This window comes from Dermacentor andersoni, chromosome 1 (assembly GCF_023375885.2).
Source record: "Dermacentor andersoni chromosome 1, qqDerAnde1_hic_scaffold, whole genome shotgun sequence".
NCBI classification, from domain to species: Eukaryota; Metazoa; Arthropoda; class Arachnida; order Ixodida; family Ixodidae; genus Dermacentor; species Dermacentor andersoni.
Genome location: NC_092814.1, coordinates 92686808 through 92710489, shown reverse-complemented (window position 1 = coordinate 92710489; position 23682 = coordinate 92686808). Strand labels below are relative to the sequence as shown.

The following is a 23682-nucleotide window of genomic DNA, read 5'->3' as shown; positions in this document are numbered from 1 at the left end:
CCAGAAATATGGAAGATACATTAGTTATATAGACCAAAGCATTCGTCATGAGCCTTTAGAGCATGAGTGATTGAAAAATTTTTTAGCTTGATGCCAACATACTTGAAACAAACCAACCAAATGAAGCCAGGATCAGCAGGGGTGTGCAAAATTTGAAATTTTCAAATAATGAATTGAATATTGTCTTATTTGGTTTGGTTTTCATATCGAATAGTCCCTATTTGCAAATGCAAATGCTATATTTACACAAATCTAAGTCGAAGACAAATATGAGTCACCCCCTATATATTAAATTCGCAGAGAAATGAAAAAAAAAAAAAAAACAATAATTAGAATATACGTCAACCCATATCTTTTTAGAAAAATGAGAAACTTTGAACATGACACACCTATTTATTGTAAGCTCGGCTACTAAATCCCGCAAGTCAATTTACAAGCTGCATCCTCGAACTGCCAGAGAAGTCATCCTTGTCAAATGCTTCTTTCTCGGGGCCGTCGAATCATTCTCGGGGCCGTCGAATGTATTAGATATGCAGCATTTTTTAATGGTAGTCTGCATAATTTCCAGACGGACTTCACTGCATACGCCACAAAGGAACTCCATTAGCTCATTACTACTTCTAGCTTTGTTCACTAATATAGGTCAAGATTCTTAGATCATAAACATAGGCCAATAACTCATTTTGGGAACATATTAAAAAAAGAAAAAGGGTTGACCTCTATTCAAATAAATACGGTATATTTTAAATAAATTTCAAATATTCCAAATCACCAATTGTGCATGTTCAAACAAAGTTGGATTAAAGGGCTATAAATTACATCCCAGAAACCATTGTAGACATAAAACACAGGAAGTTACGTAGAGAAGCATGCTACGTCGACCAGGAAGCCAGACTAAATGGTTGCTAAACTGCGTCCATTCATACTTACTGAAGATTTCTGTGCGCTTTTATTAAACAATGCTTTATGACATGCAACGTAATAACAGAAACTTGTTAACGTTGTGAATACTAACATTGTTCTACTAAAATAAAAGCAAAAATGGTTCATTATCGGAAAAAACTATTCTATATGTTCGATTATGACACTATTCGATTCAATTTCAAAAACTACTAAATTGCACACCCCTAGAAGACAGTACTAAGAGATCAGGTTGTTGAATAGTTGACTATGTATGTCATTAATTTCAAAGAATTCAATAATTCTGGGGTTTTACATGCCAAAACCAACATGCAACTATGAGGCATGCAATAGCGGGAAACTTAGGATAAATTTTGATCCCCTGGGGTTCTTTAATATGGACCCAATGCACGGTACACAGGTGTTCTTGCATTTGGCCCCATCAAACTGCGGTTACCGCAGCCGGGATTTGATTGCGCAACCTTGGTGGGTAACTTCAATGAATTCCAATGAAGTAGTTTGCCTGTCTAAAGAGAGAGAGAGATCCCTTTAATGAAAGGCATAGATTTTTGCTGGCGTTTGCAGGTCTAGAACGTTACACTGAGGGTTAGAGTGTACAGAAAGACAGTGTTAATTTGACCCTTGTTAATTAGTAAAATTAGATCATTTGGACTCGTCCCCTGGTCCTGGCAGGCTAATGCATCATTATTTGCAATCAAACTCTCATTAATTCGGACCTATTTGGCCGCAGATCGGTTAATTACTTAATTTGAACAACCCTCCGAGCTCGGCGAGCGCGGAACACCACAAATGTGCAACGCAAATGAGCAAAAACGACGCTAGCGTCCAACCGAAACAAAGCGGCGGAGTCTGCATCACCACAGTCATGAGTGGAAATTGTGCATGAATGACAGCAATGCCAGAACACTTCGTCCCTATTTGTGCCTTTAAAGCCTTTTCTTACTCTTATCACCTTTCTGGTTACCGTGTTTTTATTGTGCTAAGTTACTACTTCAATTACGTATGACCAACTAGCCCAACAATCAACTCTTCTATTATCACTGTGCATAGCATCCCATCTGGCCAGGTGCCTTCATAGATGTGTAGTTGCCATCAGTTATCGTGTAGATAGCGACCATGGTTTTGTTTGTAGTGGTTGCAGCAAACAGTAGTTCCGTTTTGACCATGCACAAAGCTGTTGAGGATGAAGAGCACCAGTTATATCAGGATGGACGGATGATCTGTTGGTGAATAGCTCACTGGTGAAAAAAATAATCAGGGTGTGCGTGCAGTTGTGAAAAGCATGTCACTGATGAAGACACATGCTATGGCCGCACTGCAAAGGAAGTCGCAAGGCCGTTGCAAGCGCTACGCAGTCACAAGATGATGAGAATTGCAGTTTCCACACTGCTTTTGTGCAAAATAGAAACAAGATTTGTCGATTCATTCAGCAAATAAAAGCGTGTTGACATAGTAAGCATTTGTTTATTGTTTTCTTGATACCCACAATAATTCGACATTCGGTTAATTTGGACATTTTTTTTGGTCCTGTGAAATCCGAATTAACGAGGTTTTACTGTGTTCATATCATGCCTCTTGGTTATATCATTGAATTCAAAGCAACAGTGACTCGTAACTTGCATATGCAGCATCTACTGATAAACAACACGACGCACAAACAAGCACCTCTACATGAAATAGCACCACCCATTAAATTTATCACATGACAAAAAAATGATGAATAAACAAAAACGACTCACTTTCGGCGAGCCTCAAACAAGGCAAATACACCAGCCAGCACCGTAGCCACCAAGTTTGGCAGAACACGAGGATGTGGACATGTGCTTCCTTCACCATGCACGCTGCACAAGAGACAAAGTTCAGTGTGGTGCATTTGTGAGGCAGCGAAGGCTATGCTAAAATTAAGCACTGCCCACTCAACAGAAAGGTAATAATATTGTAGTGTTCAACAGCAATATGTGAGCTGCTGTTATCATTTTAGAACCATGACAAGAATGCCAAAACCACCATATGATATTGCACCAGCTCACGACTGAAACATGCTGCCTAGAGAAGCACCAACAAAAGCGCAGCTGCTGATAAAGTAACCATATTGATGGAGCTTACTGCACATAGGTGCCAGCATTAGATGAACTGTTGCACTTCAAGAGTATTCAAGAGCAAGAGTATCAGTGCCATTCCTACAGAATTGCAACAGCAATGATATGGACACACCAAACACGTTTCCGATGTCGTGGTCACGGCGATGTTCCATACAAAGTTCAAGGGCAATAACATCGTCCCCGCATACCGTATGCTCTATGTGCGAGTGAAAGTGTGCGACGGTGAGCCAAATCACATACAAGGGAGGAAAGCAGAAAGGCAGCACGGGAGGGAGAGGGGGTGGCTTGTACTCTGGTAGCAACTGCGTAGTTTGCGCAGCAGTGCGCGCTGTATCTTAAGAGTGATCTGCAGATACAATGACTTCGGAGCCTGTAGACTTGTGGTGGGCCTGCTGCCGCTTGCGTTGCTGCTCCGTCATCACACAGCGCTCGGCAACTCGATCACAAGATAAACCCGGTACCTCCATAGCAGGCACACAACCCATAGCAACTGCCAGAGGAGATCAACCCAGCACGCTTCGCATGGCCATAGCATCCAATCCGATTTTGACACGAGTTTTTTCCGGAGAAAAAAAAATTTAAATAAGAAGTACATAAGTCACACTGTTCTATAAGACACACTGACGAAAAATTTAGGCAAAGAAATTCGACTTATACACAGGAAAATACGGTAGCTGTCTCGTTATTGACTGGGAGCATGTCATAACTGTAAAATTCAAGTCAAACAGCACTCAGTCTAAATTTTTGCACGAAACTTGGTGCCTTGTACCAATTTTGAGAAAAATAGACTCAAACTATGCCATTACAGGAAACTCTCAGTTGTATGAACGTCAGCTTAACGAATGCTTCAAAATAACGCACTTCTAGAAAATCCCTGGCCGTTTTACTATGCATTCTAGCAAAAATCTTTCAGTTAAACGAACTCCTGAATAGCGAATACAGTTAAACCTTGATATAACGAACTTCAATACAATGAAATTCTCAATATTACGAAGTATTATACTTTTCATAACCTCTTGTCCATAGAACACCATATATTTAGAACCTCAATAGAACAAAGTTTCTATGAGACTTCACTATAACAAATTTTCACTGCTGCCATAAAGGAATGCCAAGACAATAAATGGAAACAGATCAGGCAGTGGTTCCTATTGCGCCTGCACACTGTGTGCTTTAGGTGCGAGTGAAAATGTATGAGGGTGAGACCAGAAAGATGGTGGCTTCACGAGTGCCACCTTCCCGCAGAGCAAAGGGAAAGAGGGGGAGGGGAGTGAGCTGGGGGTAATGTGATCAAGCGCGCGAGGGGGTGGGAGTGCACGGCTGAGTGCATACGCAGCTGCGCACCCTGCTTTAGAAGTAATCTGCCGCCTGTGCAAAGAGTGGCCATGGGGAGACCACATGGCCTAATGTAAGCAGTCTTCCCGTGCGTTTAGTATTGTAGATTGTGTAATCGTGACTTTCGGTGACCTGTTGGAGCTAGAGGCAGTTGAAGCATTCGCACCCCGCTGCCAGCGCTTTTCATGATAGCGCCGTCCCAGTGTGGGCGATGCTATCAGCCAGGGGAGGGAGCGCAAGCGAAAGCCTGGCTGGCTTCGCTTAATCCCTATCGCCGATGTGAAGATATCATCGACATGGCATGAAACCGTATCATTCATCGCCAACTCCCAAATTCATCAAAATGAATTGTTTTCTCATTCAAGTTTGCTTTTTTTTCACATGCCTGATTATTTGGAAAATTCTGCTGCCACTTTCCTTGTTAAAAAGATCGATCGGCGACTGTATTTATTTGCATAAAAGGTTGAATTTCAATACAACGAAATTTCGATATAACGAAACAAACTGATGATTTTACCGACTTCGTTATATCGAGGTTTAAGAGTATTTCAGTTCGACGAACTTGATCACTGGACCCTGGCAATACTTCGAAGCAACACTTCATTTGAAGACTATGTGCAGTGCAACAGTGAGCTCGTTACAGGTGCTGAACTATCAGATCTCGAAATTGTTTCCAGTGTTCATCCTGAAGAAGCAGAGTGCAACGAGGAAAATGCAATGGCAGATTCAAATTCTTTACTCTAGCCGAGACTGCAGGATGCCTTGGAAAGTTGTGTGACTTCATGTCTAAGCAACAAGCCGTGCCAGAGGAAGTGCACAAAAACATAGAATCTCTGGGCAGCTTTGCTACTTCCTGCACTTTACGAGCAACAGTCCAAATTAAAATGGCAGATTTTCTTTTTTTCAAAATGAGGGCAGCAATGTAACTGTTATGCACTTCGTATATATTGATGTACATAACTCTATAAATTGCATTTCGCACTTTTTAATGGATATCTGCTGTTGCCTTATGCTGTTCTATATTCTAGTGAATATTCAGTTTAGTGAATTTACAGTTAAGTGAACTATTTCCTTGGGTGCCTTGAAGCTCACTCAAGTGAAGAGTTCACTGTAAATGTGTTGCTGCTCAAGTTAATATTTTAACTTTATACACTAAACTCTCAGTTGTACGAACGCCGGTTTATCGAATATTTCAGAATAACGAACTTTTTTAAAATCCCCGATAGTTTTCTTATAGATTCTATGCAAAAATGTTTCACTTGAACGAATTTCGGAACAGTCAATATTTCAGTTCAACGAAGTTTTGCGCCCTGCACTGCAGGCGCAACCGAGGCCCGCTCTCATCAAACTGCCGCTCCAGCGGCAATATAACGTCGCTGGCGCTACAGCGCCCCTGGGGCAAAGCGGCGGCATGGAAAACGAGCGGCAACGAGGCATGGCCTCCGAGATCGCCCGCACAAAACGAGCAAGCATGTAATCTCGGAGGCCATGAACAAAGTAACATCGCTGGCACTTACAACGCCGCCAGAGCAAAGCGGCGATCTGTCACACCACGAACCACGTGGTGTGTGATTTTCTGGAGATTGTTTTCAGTGTTCGTCCTGAAGAAGAGGCAACTGCCGAGCCAGTTTCAAGCCCTATAACTCTAGCTGAGGTTGTAGGGTACATTGGAAAGTTGAGAGACTTTGTGTCTCAACAGCAAGCTGTGCCAGAAGAAGGGTACAAAAACATTGACTCTTTGGACAGTTTCGTTACTTCCTGTGCTTTAAAAGTACAAGTGTAGAAGAAGATTACAGATATTTTTTCCTAAGTGAGAAAGGCAGCATTATAACTGCTATCAACCTTGTACTACATATCTACAAATTCCATTTCACACATTTTTAACACTATAGATGCCATGTATTTTGCTCCATGAATTGCACTTCAAACTTTTGACTCTCTATGCCATGTCTTATGTTGGTCTAGTGAATATTCAGTTTAGTGAACTTTCAGTTAAGTGAACTATTTTCTTTGGTCCCTTGAAGTTCACTCAAGTGAGAGTTCACTGTATTATTTAACTGGAACAGTAACGCATTTTGGCAGAGATTTTGGGCATTTAATTCTATGAACTGGTGCAAGGCACATGAGTTTCTTGCAAAAGGAATGCTTTGAGTGCTCGTTCACCAACTCTGCAATTAAAACATGCCTTCTAAAGTCAATATCTATAATAAAACATGAGTGAAATTTTGTTAATTATAACTGTCAATTATCACACAAATTCTTATGTCAACAAATGCTATGAAGCTTGGTCAGTAAAAATCCCTTCGTCTCAAATCCCATATATTCCACAATCTGTGACAGTCATTGCGTACATATGTGGCATTTCGTATGGGTTACACTGCAACAGCCATAATAAGGATGGTTCTGTTCTTTAGTAAATGGGGTTAGGCAAAACTGCATTGGTGCATTATCGGCATTGATGAATGAATAGCATCAAAGCAGATAACTTGCTGTTTCAGAGGTAAGTTGAGGTAAACCTCTGCCTTAAGTTCCCCGTCACTTCACAAATGTAAGCCTTCAAATTGATGCCAAGAGAGTGAGTGCTGACCTACAGGTTTCTTTTTCAAACTTACGTTTTACCAACCTAGCAAATTAATCTGAACTAAAATTAGAATTTACGAAAACCAACAATACAGAATATGGCCCCAAGTTAATACCATGATCCCAAAGCCAAATAGAAATCATTAAGCTGCAGTACTGATCCAAGCACTGCGATGCGCTACTTACGCATGCTGTCATAAGTGCAGCAATTTGTGCCCCGGCACAGTAAGTAAGGGGGAGAAAACACTAATCACCCTTGTGTTCAGATTTATTCTAAAATGCCAACCAGACCCCAACATCCTAATACAATGCTACCATTTGAAAGGAGGGGTCACATTGTAAATACAATCACAATCACACAGTTTTAATGTATCTAGTAAAACTTTAAAGGGCCCCTCACCAGGCCACACAGCAAATTTTCGTTACACGCTGGAAGTTGGTACGTGCCCTATAGGGAGCATTCTGCCGCAATAATTTCTCAAATTGGTTCATTAATAGCCGAGATAGAAATATTTCAGTGCCACCAACCCATGATTTCTGGAGGCGAGGGCCACTGCCAAGAGAGACCCTCTCTACACTTGCTCCGTTTAGCCTCCTCAAGCGAAATTCCTTCCCTGCGTTCTCCCATTCCAGAGCTCGAGGATCACGTGATGCATACGTCACGGACCCAGCCTTAATTTTTTTTCCCCCCTCGCTTTTTTGCTGCACAGTGCACTTTCGCTGATGGCATCACGCGCAAGCTGTTGCATTTGTCTCGTTTCATGTAGCACATGATTTTGCGCGCTGTGCATGAGAGCACCTGACTAGAGGTATAATTTAATTAAATTATGGGGTTTTACGTGCCAAAACCACTTTCTGATTATGAGGCACGCCGAAGTGGAGGACTCCGGAAATTTCGACCACCTGGGGTTCTTTAACGTGCACCTAAATCTAAGTACGCGGGTGTTTTTTGCATTTCGCCCCCATCGAAATGCAGCTGCCGTGGCCAGGATTCAATCCCGCGACCTCGTGCTCAGTAGCCCAACACCATAGCCACTGAGCAACCACAGCGAGTTAGAGGTATAAGTCAGTGCTACGCGAATACTGAGGCAGACACAAGCAGTTCATAGAGCACGATCGCACGCTGGAACACGGTAGAAAATGACATACTTCGTTGTCTGCGTGTGCAACTGCACGACGTGGGAACACTACAGCTCTCTTGCTCCGGTACAAAGTAAAACAAAGACACGCACACATTCAGTTCGTAGATTTTATAATTTCTCTAAACTTTAATTTGTATATTTAAGCAACAGATCAAACAAATAATTGCTGTGTCCTGGAACAAGTCTCAAAGTCACATGTCACTATGAGCGACGTCACAGCACTGCCATGTACGTAGGTTCACTTGAGTGATATACGTCGAATGTTCGGCTAGGAGCGCGGGGCCCACTAGGAGAAGGGCAAACAGCATTCGGTTTGAAATTTCAGCTCTTTCCGCAACGCGTAGTGATGTGATACTTAGCAGACATGATTGTTAGCATGCACTGTATGCACGGCGCCTGTCAGCTCAAAATGGCCAGACCTGGTGAGGGGCCCTTCACAGGTAAGCAGGTTCTATCCCATGGTGAGAAAGAATTATTAACTCGCAAATCTAGGATACCTAAAGCAACTCTAGGAAGGAGCGAATATTGTAGCACGGTTCTTCAGTTTCCAATTTACTTTGGTGGTTTTTATTTGTGGTTGGTTTCATGTGTCAACTAATTCTGGCACAGTGTGTACTAGACTGGAACAATTGATCCCCAAGCTGCACTCCTGCTCCACTGTGTAATTTTCATTCATAAACAGAATTTAGCACTCCAAGGTTGCACTGTTGGCTATAAAAAAAACACTAGCATAGAGCTCAGAGTTAATTTTGACCACCTGAATTTCTTCAGCATTAACGTAAATCTCGGCAAACAAGCGTTTTTGCATTGGCATCCGCATTGGAATGCAGCCGCAGCAGCTGGGAATCTAACTAGCAACCTTGTGCTCAGCAGCAGCATTTGTCATTTTCAGCCAGATAGTACACAAGAAAGCACAAAACCAAACAAACACAACAAACCTCCGAACAAATTCCTGCACAGCCTCCAATCCCGAGTTCTGACAGTTCAATGACTGAATGTACTCCTGGACAAGCATACGTGTCATTGGGTACTTGCCAAAATCCTGCAGACAAAAAGCAATAAATGATTATAATACCATAAATGAATGCCCAACAGAAAGCAATATAACCAGAATATGCAAATTACCATGTTGCGTTTCAGTATTCGCTGAACCACAGGAGTGTACATCTCAAAAACCAACTTAGATCGAGGACATTCTCTACAGTGCTGCAAAGACAAAGCGATGCAGAAAAAGACAAATCAGATGATATATGACAGCAGAAACTTAAGACAAACTACGCCTCCCATTAAAAGAAAACAGTACATAATGTTGCAGAGAACCTCTTGGAAACATACATTGTTTGACAGATTGTTACGTGCATGGGAAGTGAGCAAAGCCGAGCACATATCAAGATAAAAGCAAGTTGTACTGTCAAGTCTGTCTTCATCCTACTTGGTACTCAAGTTCACTTACTTCAAAGAGCACTAACACACAGTGGCAGCAATTCAAAGTGCACAGACCAAGGCCATCTATGCTTTGGCAGCACAAGTACCGTACCTCAGAAGGCGCTTCTTTCCCTGATATTACAGCGAACCCCAACACAGAAACTATGCATATGGTAAAAGTCCATTTACAGAAAAAAAAGGGAGAGGGCTAGCCCATGACTAAGAGATTATAAAATGCTAGGCTCTCAATGGCAAATTGCCCCAATAATGTAAACAGCCATAGCTAATAAACTGTAGATAGTAAACAACAGCGACCTCATTGATAGCACTCTTCATCTTCAAATACACACTCCAAAAGCTCTGTCTTCTAGGTTTAAATCCAAGTGCTTGCTGTACCATAAACATACATCCTCTGTACTATCAACATAGCAGCAGTTTTCAGAATGATCTTCCAGTGGCTGCCACATGCCAGCTACTGTTTCCAGTTTGCCCACTTCCCATTCTCAGCAATAACTCGTATAGATCCATGTGGTGGATTGACTTACCAAAGTTACTTTCTGGGCGAGTTGTTACAAACTTGTGAATAACGAGGAAATCAGCGAAACAGATGTGTACACAAGAGAAGAAATGTGAAGGACAAGTTCTGGCCCCAGCGCTTGTCCTGTCCTCTTCTTCCCTAGTCTATGCATCTGTTTCACTGGTGTCCTGTTCGTTTATTCAAACAGTTTGGGTTACAGAAGCATCAGCAAGTGGTTACCCAAATGATTGAATGTGATGAAACATAGCACAGAACAAAATTTTACTTCAGTATATTTTTAACAGCTGGTTCATAACTTTATGCACAGCCTATCACTGTTTATGATAGGATATAGCACTGCAGTTATCAAATAAGGAAACAATATCTGCTATTGCTGTAGTCACCAAAGAAAGTTTCATCTTGCCTAACTCTTCACCTACCATGGGCCAGCTGGGCTCATCCACATTGTGTATACTGCTCCACCCGGGGAAGCAAGACATTTTAAGGCAAGCTATAGTCATGCTCATGCATTTATGTGGACATAACTTGTCCAAAAATACCTTATTATGAAATACTGATGGGCTGGGAACTTCTAACTTAAAATCACATTGACATTCCCAGGCTGCAGTCAGTACGCCATGATGGTGGGTCGCAGTAGAAGAACGGGTGCCAAAAGGAAGGTCTTTTTCAATTTTTCTCATTTGAAAGAAGAGCAACCTTACAATACAGAAGCAACAGAAGTGCATTTTTCCTCTGCATATTCACTTTCTCACGATGGATGCCTTGTCAGTGTGTCAACAGTGAGCAAAAATTTACATGAAGACAGCACCCCCTCAGCTTGTGCCTTCATTGCTGTACATTTGGTTACTGCGGCATCTGTTTTCAGTGCCAGTTCATGAAAAGCTCGAGATTGGTAGATATTTTTGCAACTGCTTCTAATAAGGCAAGCAAAGGTTTGAGATGGTATTTTTATTTTGGAAGACAATGAGCCTGCTGGGCAAGTTTCCAATAAAATCAGTATTTGAAAGCTCTTCCCAGCATCAATCACCTGCCTTACTAACAGATCTTGCACCCTCTGATAATTTTTGTTTCTTAAGTCTCAGACCAAAAATTATTTAAATATTTGTTCTCCAAGTTATGATGCTGAAAAATTGTGTAGATAGATGTAATTTTATGTACTTATTTCGAATGTATATAATAGTTACTCTCTTGGTTTAATTTTACACAAATTTTCCTTACTTCATTTTCCAAAAATGTTTTCGACAATTCAGTTTCTCATATTTCATTAAAACAGAATTACAAGACTGAAGAAGACTTTAAAAAAGAAATGTAGACACACGCACATGCACACTCTTCTGTGTGTCAACTTTCAAATCTTGAATGACTGGTGCTAGAGTAGACAGAGCAATAAAGTTGGTCTTATTATATTTCTTGAATTATGCAGAAGCCACTAATACACTGTTTAGTGAAATCCAAGGAACTGATCTTTAGCAAACTTTTCTGGACATTTACATAATATTACAACCAAATAAGATAAACCAAATGACATAAATGGACTTCATATATGAAATAAGCACATAAACTTACATATAATCGAAAAGTATTCAGCACTGTAACTCGAAGAATAAAGATTTTTGGTCTAAGACCCAACTAACTTAAGTTCTTAACATAATTTAGAAGGAATTGTTACAAAATACCAATATCTCTGCACCTAGAGCAAGTTCTTTTTTTTTCCAGGTGGCCCGAGTACATTTTGCAACTGATATAAGCACAATAAAATTTCCTATTGGGTACACTGAATAATGTGAAGGTGGTTTTACATCATTTCCTTCTTGGCTAGGCTGTGAACATTCTAGGACCCCTCGTATGGGGTCAATGTTTCAAATGGGCTTCGCACCCTTTGCCCAGCGAGTACTGGGGCTCCTACTGGTTAAATTGCCCTCAGTATCATCTTTGATTGCTCTGCATACAGTAAATTTCCCAATATAGCTAAACAAATAGCTCACTCCTGGCTAGTTCACTACGAGATGTACTAACTTATCTATGTCTATAGCGTAGAGCCAAGCATTTATCCGTTTAATAAGTTCTACTCTCACCTGCCAAAAAAAAAAAAAAAAGACTTTCGGGATAAAATGAAATGTATGAATAATAAGGAAAGTATAGCACTTCACCACAGCTTACTGACACCAATGTTCTTATTTTACTGTTGAGCTTCCTCACAAAAAACACTTGAGGCACAAGGAATCTATGTCTAGTGTTTTTAACTTGCTGGGACGAAAACATGTAAAAAAACAAACTACACAGAAAGATAAGCTCTTGCAGAGACACTCACCTTACAAAAATATTCACAAATCTCAGGTGTAGGTGTAGTTCTCTCCAGCAGAGGAAGAACTGCATTGATGACAGCCTCAACATCTTTTCCAGAAAGCCATTCTTTGCTCTGCAATTTAATAGAATGAGTCAAAAGGAGCGAAAAAATAGCAGTGGGCATTACTTATTCTGGACAGAACACTTACCTGGACAAGGAACTTGGATATAATTTCTAGAGGACGTTGGTAGATGTTCTTGTCTTGCAGAGGGGTTGTTAATGCAAGTTCAACCAAGTTCTAGAGCAAAAGTAGAGAAATTAGATTCATTAAGCGCAAATAAAATTTCTACAAGAGGTCGCAATATAATTCACACTAGTCAGCCCACCTTACAGGAGCTCCGAATTACATTTAGCTTTAATAAAGGGAAAATGAGACATCCACCCAAACGTATCAAACTGCTACAAAGGAAACCCATATGGGTTCCTCGAAAGAAAACGCCTCGCAGTTGAAGAAAAATTCGTCCTGGTCCGGGACTCGAACCCAGGACCACCGCCTTTCTGGGGCAGCCGCTCTACAATCTTACCCGGAAAGGTGGTGGGTCCCGGGTTCGAGACCAGGCCAGGACGAATTTTTCTTCAACTGCGAGGCGTTTTCTTTCGAGGAACCCGTATGGGTTTCCTTTGTAGCAATTTGCTACGTTTGGATGGATGCCTCATTTTCCCTTTATTAATTACTTCTCTCCATCTTGCGGGTTTCCGCAGAACTATTACGACATTTAGCTTTATACTTGAAAAAAAAAAAAAAAAAACTTGGAGCGCTCTTTTTTTTAGATAAAATATGCTCACAGCCAAAAATGCCCTCATTAAATCTCCTGTAAACCATACAATGGCAATAACCGTTATGTCCACATCATGGACACCAAAAAATCTATGAAAATTGACTTCTTTTCCGTATCCCACTGCAACACTGCCTTTCATAAAGTACTGAAGGTTATTTGCATAAATAAATATGTTGTACCCAGTGTTGCCAAACATTTTTGAAGCTTTGAAATATTTTGAAACAAAAAGGTCGCTATCTTTCCGTTATACATGGTTACAAAGTTGCTAAAATTATTGCTAAGACTATAGAGAACATTTTTAATGACATAAGCATTTTGGAACACTGCAATGTAAGCTAACATAATGGAAATCGTCTACTAAGACATTTCACATTTGTCTAGGGTTTGTGCAGGTGAAGAAAAAACAGTGCATTTACCAGTAATATGTAGATGGCTTTTACTTTACGAATATATTTAAAGGAGAATAGATGATGAAAGGGTAATTCTGCGTTTACCTTCAGTTCGTATGGTTAAAAAAAGTATACGATTCAAAAGAACACAAGTAACCAGATTTTTCTAGACCTATAAGGCACTTAGTCCGCATTATCGCTGATCTACAGGAAAACTCCATGAAGTATCCATTCGTTCAAAAGCTGTGAGAAACAGAAGCACTACTTTTAGATTCGTGTGAACAAGCCCAGCTACTCTGATATCTATGCCTATTTACGTTCATCAACTGAAAGCATTTAGTGAAACTGCAGTACCTGCAGCGCATAGACTCACTAAACCCGGTTTTGTAAAGAATAAAAAACAATAACTTTGTGAGCTCATGGTGAAGACTTTGGTTACCACTGCGCAGTGAGGCACCAGGACAATGAGAAGACTACCAATATGAAAACAATTGTTACTTCATCATGGTCATGGAGCCTGCATATAATAAAGCAAATTTCACCTGCTTATAGGCGATGGATACAACAAGGTAAACCATTTTCGGAGAAGGAAAGAAGGAATCAAAGCCTTACTGGTGTCATCTGTAACAATTAAAGAACGGCTAACAATGCAGTAAGCATTGGAGCTTTTGAATTAATGAGTGGGTTTCAGAAGGTCATTTTTGAAGCAACTATCCTAATGTTTAAGTTGCTAAGATGCCGTCAATTGTTTATCATGTCACAAAAAAAAAAAAAGGTATTTTTGCTAAACAGACAACAGTCACCAAATCTAGTGAAAAAAAAAATCACTAAAATGGCAACACTGGTTCTCACAAAACATAAAATATACCTTTCAGTATTATGTGAAATTAATCATTTCACATGGCGCAGTACATCCAAATTAGCAGAGACAATGAAGCATAAAGCATTCAAGCATGCTATAAGAAATTCTCACATGTCCAAATGTTCATTTCTATGTAGCACTATCCTGCCATACTATCACCAAGGCAACAAACTACAAAAATATAATATTTTTTGTACCAGTTAGGGTGTGTGACCACCTGTCAGAAATGCTTCTGATTTTGACCTTACAATTATACCACATGTCTTCTAAAGGGTAGTTTAAAGGCCCTTCAAGTCAGCTAAACAATTAAAAGATTAAAAATCTTATACCTGAATTGATAAAGAATTACCAAGATATGCTTGTCACGGCAACAGTCGCAACACACTACTGGAGCACAGGAATGGTGAAGGATTTGGCACTAATGTAGTCAAACAAGCAAGCTGTGCAATGAATTAACACATTTACGATTAGACTAGTGCAAAGCACGTTATAACCGATGAACTATAAAAAAATCAATCTCACATATTTGACATTTAAAGGGACATTAAAGGCAAATTCTAAGTCGATGTGGACTGTTTAAATACCCTTCCAGAAACCTCGCAATGCTTGTTTCATGCCAAGCAAAGACTAAGCTTGTGAGAAAACTGTATCTGAAAGGTCAGAACACCTTTATCGCAATTCAAATCTCCCGCCACCCAACCGGTGGAGTGGTGACGTTGCATACGCCATCACCGCCCTTTGCTGCCGTCGGTGAGTAAAATGGCGCCCGATAGACAGCGGCACCGAGCTAATACAGAGCGGCGGATTCGCTGCTGCAGCTGCTTTTTGGTCAAGTGGCATAGATCGTTCGGGCATATCGCGACATAACATGGTAGTTAAATTCTCTGCTACTTGCAGTTTGTGAGAGTTTCGCGAGCCGGCAAAACCAGCACAGCACTACGCGATCAGGAAAGCACTGGAACGTGAAAGCGTAGGCGGTGCAGAGTCGAGTGAAAACGAAACCTTTCGACCTCCCGCGTCGTTGTCAACGGTAATTTCAATGAGTTCTTCTTTTCTAAACATGAAATGAAACTGGACAAGTAGCATTGTATTTCATCTTATAATACAAGACTGTTTTTTGCAACGAGTAGTTCAGTACTAGTGACAGAATTTAACTGAGGAGTGCTTTTGTCATCGAGCAAGTGCTTGAATGTCCTGGGGGAGCCTCCAATCATGTCTGCACTTACTTCGATTTCTCAATTATTAAGGCCCTGTTCGTGATAATATTGATGCCTTAGAGATTCTTGAGCACTAATCTATCACTTTAGTTTGACTTAGTATTTCCCTTTAGTGTCCCTTTAAACAAAGGAATATAATGAAATTAACTATTTTTTTATTGTTGAAATTCCTTGCATAGCCTAATGTGTAAGGAAAGAGCAAACAAAGTTTAAATGAAATATGTTTCTTCATATTCACGTTACTAGTGTTTGTGTAGCACAAAATCACAGAAAACTAGGCTTCGAGAAAAACAACACAAAGTTTTTCAGACACCATACAGACATATTTGCCAGCTCTTCAGAAATTGTCTGTAAATTATGAGCGAAACAAGGCAAAAATGAGGAAAGTTAAACCTGAATAGGCTGGTAGATTATAGTAGAAATTCTGGTAGAAAGAAAAAATGGTAAGACTGTTCAGTAGAGTTTGGCGAAAAATAACGATTAGTGGGAACAAAATGACAATGAAATATCAATTCCAATTCTTGCAGGCAAATTGCCAGGCATGCAACATATGATTAGGATGTTAAGAATGAAGACCTGGAATAAGCGAAAGAACTGCGCCAGGGCCATTCTAATGAAAGCCTTAAAGCTCAGACGCCACGTATATGCTCACTGGTACACACAAACTGGTTTCTACATGCTTATGCTCCTGCCAGAGGTGATATGAGGGAGCAAAGGCACACAGGGGCGCAAGCAGCAAGCACAGACATATGTATCAATCAGATGCAGACACACACACTAGCATGCACCTAAAGCAATATAGCTGACAGAGACATATTTAAGAGCTTTACAACCTCCCAAAGCTGAATAGGGTCTGTCAGAGGTTGCGGCAGCCACATGAGCAGGTGCACACTTTGGCAGAGGTGTAAGCAAAACAAAAGATTCTTACTTATTTTCGTGTCTACGCTGCCTCAGATATTTATAAGAGCTTCATGTTTGGCACTTAAGAATTATTTAACGATTCATCTGGCTTAATTTCCCTTTGGTATCCCTTTTGATCAGAATATTTTAAGGACAATATTACAATAGCTCTTCTAGAGGTCTGAAGTTGTATGAACAGCAATGACTTGGATTATCTCACCTTCAGTTCTTTAGTCACAACTTCTATCCTTCGTGATGTCATAAGAATCTTTTCATGCTTCAGTAGGCTTTTCTGTTAAAAGGATAAAACATGGTGACTTGACTGCACAAGAAGCAACACCGGTTACCAATGTGATATACCACACCCTGCACACCTTCTAAACATATTCCTTTTCCCATGTTGTAACCAACGTCAATGTTGACTAAACTACTTTTATCTACCTTTATTTCTAAAGAGGACAAAATATGTAAAGTAACTCTTTATATGTCTAGCTGTTCAGAAGGCATATATTTCTATTCTGATGAAATAAGCGCAGCTGTTTATGAAAGATGGCATATCATGAATCATCCTAAACTTTCTTATAAGCAATTTTCAGAGCTTTTCACAAATGAGTAACAGCCATAGCCAATATTATTCCTCTGAACATTCAACTTAAAATTGCAACAAATTCACACAGGAATCATTCAGATACATTAGGTAAATCTATCGAAAATACTATATTTAAGAGCCACGACAACAAAAATTTATTTGTACATACTGCAGCCCAACTGGGCTATCACAGGAGTGGGTTTGTACATTGCATATAACAAAACCTTTTTCTGCACAAATCAACTTCCATAGGAATCATGATAACTTCAAAATAAAAGATACAATGAGTAATAATAAACACAGCATGAATCCAGTTAACTTATACAAAAATTCCTCTAAAGGCAGTAACCTAGTTTCACCTGGTAGTAAGTTCCATTTTTCAATTGTACGAGGAAAGATGCTATAGTTAAATAGGTTAGTACACGGTTGAAATGGTGGAAGGTTAAGTTTGTGGCTATTCCCAGTAAGGTTTCAATTTATCAGGAGCCAGATAGTTGCGCTTTAATGAGTAGCGTGGGGTCTTAACGAGATTATGCAACAATTTAAGGCATCCACGATCATGCCGCTCGGGCAGAGTTTGTAGACCTAGTGCAACAAGGTGAGATGAGGGTGAGCAGTTCCAGTCATAACGGCGGTATATGAAACTGATTGCTTTCTTTTGAATTGATTTGAGGGTGCTAATGTCAGATACTTTATAAGGGTTCCAGATGGAGCAACCATATTCAAAAATGGGTCGGATGAGCGAAATCTGGTGAGTGATAGTTTTTTGATGAAATGCAAGCATCTGCCATCAAATGCCATCAATTCCAGAACTTAATTATGCACACAATTTGTTACCCCAGGTTTATTGCTGCAAATTGAAACAGTAAATGAAGAGAGGAATTACAGCACCGAGGTACATACTTTCCAGAGGATAGAGTGTAGCCACTGATCACGCAAGTATCCATTGGCCGCCTGGAGCAGAAGGGAGCCCTCAGGAATGACCACACGGAGGCAGAACTTGTGACTAGGGTCCCATCGACATAGGGAATACACATCTTCCATAGAGCTGTAGCTAACTGGCTGTTCCATGAAGCCACTAGGCTGCAATAAATATAAATAGCACAATCAGAAAGAGATACCAGACCAGACTTACTTTATACCACTGCAATAGCACTGCTGCTGTTAACAGTAGTTGGACTGAAGCAACAGCTTGTAAAAACTGTACTACCAATGTGAAGAATGTACTTTTGGTATTGATATTAGTTTCACAAAGCTGATATAAAAAATTTTTTTTTAAAGAATCTGTTAGTGGGATAGATGGTTAGACATAGTAATACAAGGTAGCTGTTAGCAAAAAGCTGACACAAAAGAAAGCTAAAGCAACAAAGATATAAAACATCAGGCTGAAGTTTTACTATAAGTTTGTTGGATTTACCAGCCATGTGTGAGGAAGGTGCTCTCCCCTTTAAATTCAGCTTACTCAAAAACTGCAAACAGAAGCATTCTTTGCTTTCTAGGATTGAAACCAGCATTCCACAAGTCATGCCCACATCACATGCATGACTGCTGCCACTATAGCTTAATTGGTAGAGCATTACACGCATCATAAGGAGGCTATGTGGGTTCAGCTTGCACTGGCAGCCAGTTGTCTTTGCTTCCACTATCATTTCCCTTTTCCCTTAAGTTTTTCTTTTACTTTTCATTACATAAAACAGACCAGTGGAAATATGAGGTGCACATGCTACACAGCAGAGATCAAATTCCATACAAGATCATGGTGCGCACAATTGCACATGCCAAAATGGTGCCTCAAAGGCTAAAGCATGACAAAAATAATATTTAAAATGCATCACATACATCTTGAAACATGTATGGTTCTACCTGCACTGCAAGTTTAAATAACATGTGCAAAGTGTTTTAGTAAAACCAGTTGGAATGTAGATGACTGGGTGTTTTCTCACAATCTCATTATGTCGTCATGTTGCGGGTTCACTTCTTTAATTGTTTTTACCATGTTTTACAACAGGCATATTTTTCCAGCTGGCTGGATAAGCTCTTTCTAAGTTTGCTAGCCATGAAATGGTTGATATACTCATATCTGATGTTCCTATAGAGCGTTCTTGCATGGAGGCCAGATTCTGTAAACTTGACAAAACTCACTGAAGAATTGAAAATTCTCAATCCAATCTGCAGCTGTACAATTTCTTGACTCTGAATATGCAAGAAATGCGGTGAAACAAAATTTTATATGGAAAGAATTAATTGGTGCTAAAAGGTACAAGACTGTAACCATTTCATTTCATCATTATTTTTGGAACCAGTATCTTGAAACTGGTGCTCGGCCAGCATTACTGTTAAGTAGTTAGCTTAAGTTTTGTATATGTCATATACGTGCTAAATATGTTAATTAAAAGTTAATTATAGAAATGTTAAAGCATATATTGACAATGAGCCTTTCCCACACTTCTGTAAGTTACCCGTCTTCGCAAACCCTCAAAACATCTCACATACACAGACATTTGTACTTGAAACCACGATGTGCTTGAAACGGAGCACTCAGGGTAAAGTCTGCTGCAGTTTTCACGTTGCTACCAGTCATTGTTATAATTTTTTTTTCTCCAATTACTCTTCAGAGGAATTTGGTGCTGTTGTAACTCCGCACAGGGCACCAGGTCCACAGGACATGGCTGCAAGTATTTTTCCATTTCGAGGGCCTCCCATAGACAAGGCAGCCCCCCCCCCCCCCCCCCCCTTTACCGTGAGGTTTCGGAACTGAAAGTATAAAACTAAATTATGGGATTTTATGCGCGAAAACCACTATCTGATTATGAGGCACGCTGTAGTGGAGGAATCCGGAAATTTCGACCACCTGGTGTTCTTTAACGTGCACCTAAATCTAAGTACCCACAGGTGTTTTCACATTTCGCCCCCATCGAAATGCGGCCGCCATGGCCGGGATTCGATCCCGTGACCTCGTGCTCAGCAAACTCAAAGTATAAGTCATTCTCCAATGCAAGATAGCATTCAGCTTTCACATTAGAGAATAAATACTCAAGTGGGTCTATGGACAAGAGTTTTGGGGGGTCTCAGCTGCGCAGGGCAGCCAACTTAAAGGGTAATGCAAAAAACATAGTGCAGCAAGGACAAAGGACAAGTCGAAACAGGAGAAGCGCTGACTTTCAACTAAAGTTTCATTGCGGATCCTGAGCACATATATACACCCACCTGAACCTGCAAAATGAAAGAACAGAGAGGAAGAAGGTAAACTGCCACGTGCCATCCATGCCAAGAATTGAAACTCTTTCTTTGATAAAGCCACTGATGACAATCTGACGCACTCATCTCCTGCCCGTGCTATCTTGGTGACTTCCACAATTTCCCTGGTCAAGCTGTTGCAGTGGTGATGCACAAGAACAGTCTGATTGAAAAAAGGACGGCAAGGTGACTGGGTATCACATTTTTTACAATGGGCAGCCAGTTGGCCATCTGTAGCAATGTTTCCGACTTCATTTTTGTGCTTCTGCAGATGTACATTCAAGCACCTCCCGGTCTGACCAATGTAGCTTCTTCCAGAAGAGTCAAACTGTGTAAACAGTTTTTTTTTTTTTTTCAGAGGACATAGGCATCTTTCTGCTTGATAGTGCAGTCTGGTTTGTGCATTCTTGAAGGGCAGCTCAACTTGAAAAAGCTCAAAAGCTTATTTGGCGGCATCAAAGTGTTGTTCACAGCCCCAAATAAGCTTTTGAGTGCGTGAAACAACTTTATTTGGTCCATAATAGACGCGAGCAAACTCGACGTCACCTGGCTAGGCTCACTCGGGGATCATCAGGTGAAACCTGACGGCCCTCTTGCGAGCCCTCTGGATTACCAGGATTTTAATAAGGTTTTGGGTGAAAAAAGAAAAAAAGAAAAGAAAGTTGCAGTGTTTACACAATTTGGTTCTCCTGTGGAAGACACTACATTGGTCAGACCAGCAGGTGCTATAATGTGCATCTGAAAGAGCACAACAGTGAAGTCGGAAACATTGCTACAGACGGCCAACTGGCTGGCCATTGTAAAAATGTGACATGCAGCCACTCTGCCATCCTCTATTCAATCAGACTGTTACCGTGTATCACCACTGCAAAAGCTTGACCAGGGAAATTGTGGAGGCCACCAAGATAGCACGGGCAGGAGATGAGTGCATCAGATAGTCGTCAGTGGCTTTATCAAAGAGTTTCAATTCTTGGCATGGATGACATGTGGCAGTTTACCTTCTTCCTCTCTGTTCTTTCATTTTGCAGATTCAGGTGGGTGCATATATATGCTCAGAATCTGCAATGAAAACTTAGTTGAAAGTCAGCATTTGTCCTGTCTCAACTTGTCCTTTATCCTTACTGCGCTACATTTTCTGAATTACGATGAATAACCAACATCCATGACCTATTCATGAATAGGTGTACAACACCTATTCCCTTTTTAATTTACAGGAATGTGAGAAAGCTCCAATATAGCGCAACTTCTACTGCTGCTGTTTTAAACTCAGGCTGGCCATATTACCAGCTTAGCCCAAATCTCAAAGAAGCAGAATAAAAAAAAAATTCACAATCAGCTTTCTTGTGTGGCATTATTCCCCGCATGCAACACACCTGAAACACTGCACAGCTACATGTACAGTCAACCAAAAAAGTTTACAGACCACGGGATCTCAGAAAACGTTCAATTTCCAAGTAGCCTCAGAACACAGGCTAGTATTTGCATTTACAGCTTCAACCAGTATATGTGAACAACATTGTGATGTTAAATTTTACTGACTTATTGCAGGCTGCTCGGAAATTGGACGTTTTCTGCGATCCCATGGTCCGTAAACTTTTTTAGTTGACGGTACATCCACACATTTGTTTACCTAAATGCAAAGATAAGTTCTAGAACTGGTACAGCGCAACATACAAAGGAAGAAACAAGCCTCGTTTCTTCCTTTGTATGTTGCGCTGTACCAGTTCTAGAATGCAATACCAACTCGCCCAATCATCAACCGTAGTGCAAAGATAAGCACATCATGATATTGCGCAACAGCGTCTTGTTTCCATGCAGTAGCCAGGAGCTTAGGATACCTAGCCGCAACTGAATTACTACCCTTCTCACATATTTCGCTTATTGATGATGAAATTGGGTCATGCATATTGCGACCACTTTTGCACAATGTTAGTTGCAGCAACTTTCTTGAGACATTGACACACAAAACCAGTTTCTGAACTTTATATTACAATGACAACTTTTCAGGTATCAGTTGTGTTGTTGAAATCAGATAAAGCGGACAGTGTCTGACCCTGATTACTACTGAAAATTCTGAATAACATTTCAAGTACTTTTATTATTTCGTTTTTTGTTTTAGATTGAAAAAAAAAAATGACAACGAACTTCAGTCATCAAAAAATTTACAATCGGCTCTCCATGGAATGCGCAAATGAAGAGGAGGTCTGACATCAGGGGTTTCATTTACAACATACACAACACATTTTATGACATTGTGGGAGTTCTTGTACCTTTCTGTACATGGGAGATATCACCACAAATATATTACAATGTTACTACTAGGGGTACACCGTTGCAGTGCCCCTGTCAGGCACTTAGCAGTATATTTATGAGCTGCATGCAACAGTGAGCCAGGAAATGCCTTTTCCCAATTAATTCCTATTATTTTTCCTAGTTCCTAATATTTGGCATTTTTCCTTAAATGCCATATAATACATAGGAAATGTCTTATTTGATAGCTGCTAGAAGAAAAAAAACTGACACATGCGTACCATACATATGGTATATGATATGCAGAGCTCCCCCCCCCCCCCCCCCCCCCCAATATCTTTACAGATGCACAATATTAAATTAAGTTCAATGCACCAGAAAAAATGCAGTGTTCATTCTTACGCCAATAGCCAAATTTATAGGGCAACTATTACAACTTGTCATGCTTCCTGAGGCAAAGCAGCGCTCCGCTGCTGACAGAGTATAAAATAGCAAAAAAAGGTTGCAATGGTTTTAAGATGCATGACAAGCACGCACCCACATAATCGTTCTGTTATTCACAATTGTGAGTTAAGCCAACCACAATACCTTTTAAGCAACGAAAAAAGAAAAACATTCGTACAATACGTCACTGACTTTTTTTTAATTTTTCCCCAAGGTTTGTACTGACATACAATGCCTGGGAACAAGAAAGCTCCATCATAAACACCTGCGAAGAGATGTTTTGCACTTTATGAATGGCTGTAGTGCACTTTAAGAAACAATGACAGCGCTCAAGAATAAGCAAAAAATATGGACGAAGAAACACCGTAGATAATGTTTAGTTGTGTTTCATTCATTCCTTGGTTAGCGCATTATAAGCACACGGCATGCGTTTCGCGCGAGTATATCCGGATGCCTGGTTGGTGATAAGGCACCTTCCGCCTTTATAGAACGTTTCTACGTCAGCAAGCTCATTCGATATACGAGACGTGAAAGTGTGAGCACAAAGAAAAAAAAAGAAAGGGGGGGGGGGGGGGTACGTGAAACGTAGGTTTCCGCAACAGTTGCAAAACACTGATACAGGACT

General features: G+C 40.4%; 1 protein-coding gene across 1 annotated transcript in view; it reads right to left on the bottom strand.

Annotated features, from left to right (window-relative positions):
- The window catches only part of LOC126544513 (C-Maf-inducing protein-like), a 58019-nt gene that overhangs the window by 33282 nt on the left and 1055 nt on the right, over positions 1–23682 (bottom strand). The window contains exons 2-8 of the mRNA XM_050191863.3: positions 18030–18209; positions 16758–16829; positions 12539–12628; positions 12355–12462; positions 9206–9286; positions 9019–9122; positions 2661–2762 (exon numbers count right to left, since the gene is read on the bottom strand). Coding sequence (XP_050047820.1) covers positions 2661–2762; positions 9019–9122; positions 9206–9286; positions 12355–12462; positions 12539–12628; positions 16758–16829; positions 18030–18209 — 737 coding nt within the window. The remainder of the gene's footprint in view (positions 1–2660; positions 2763–9018; positions 9123–9205; positions 9287–12354; positions 12463–12538; positions 12629–16757; positions 16830–18029; positions 18210–23682) is intronic.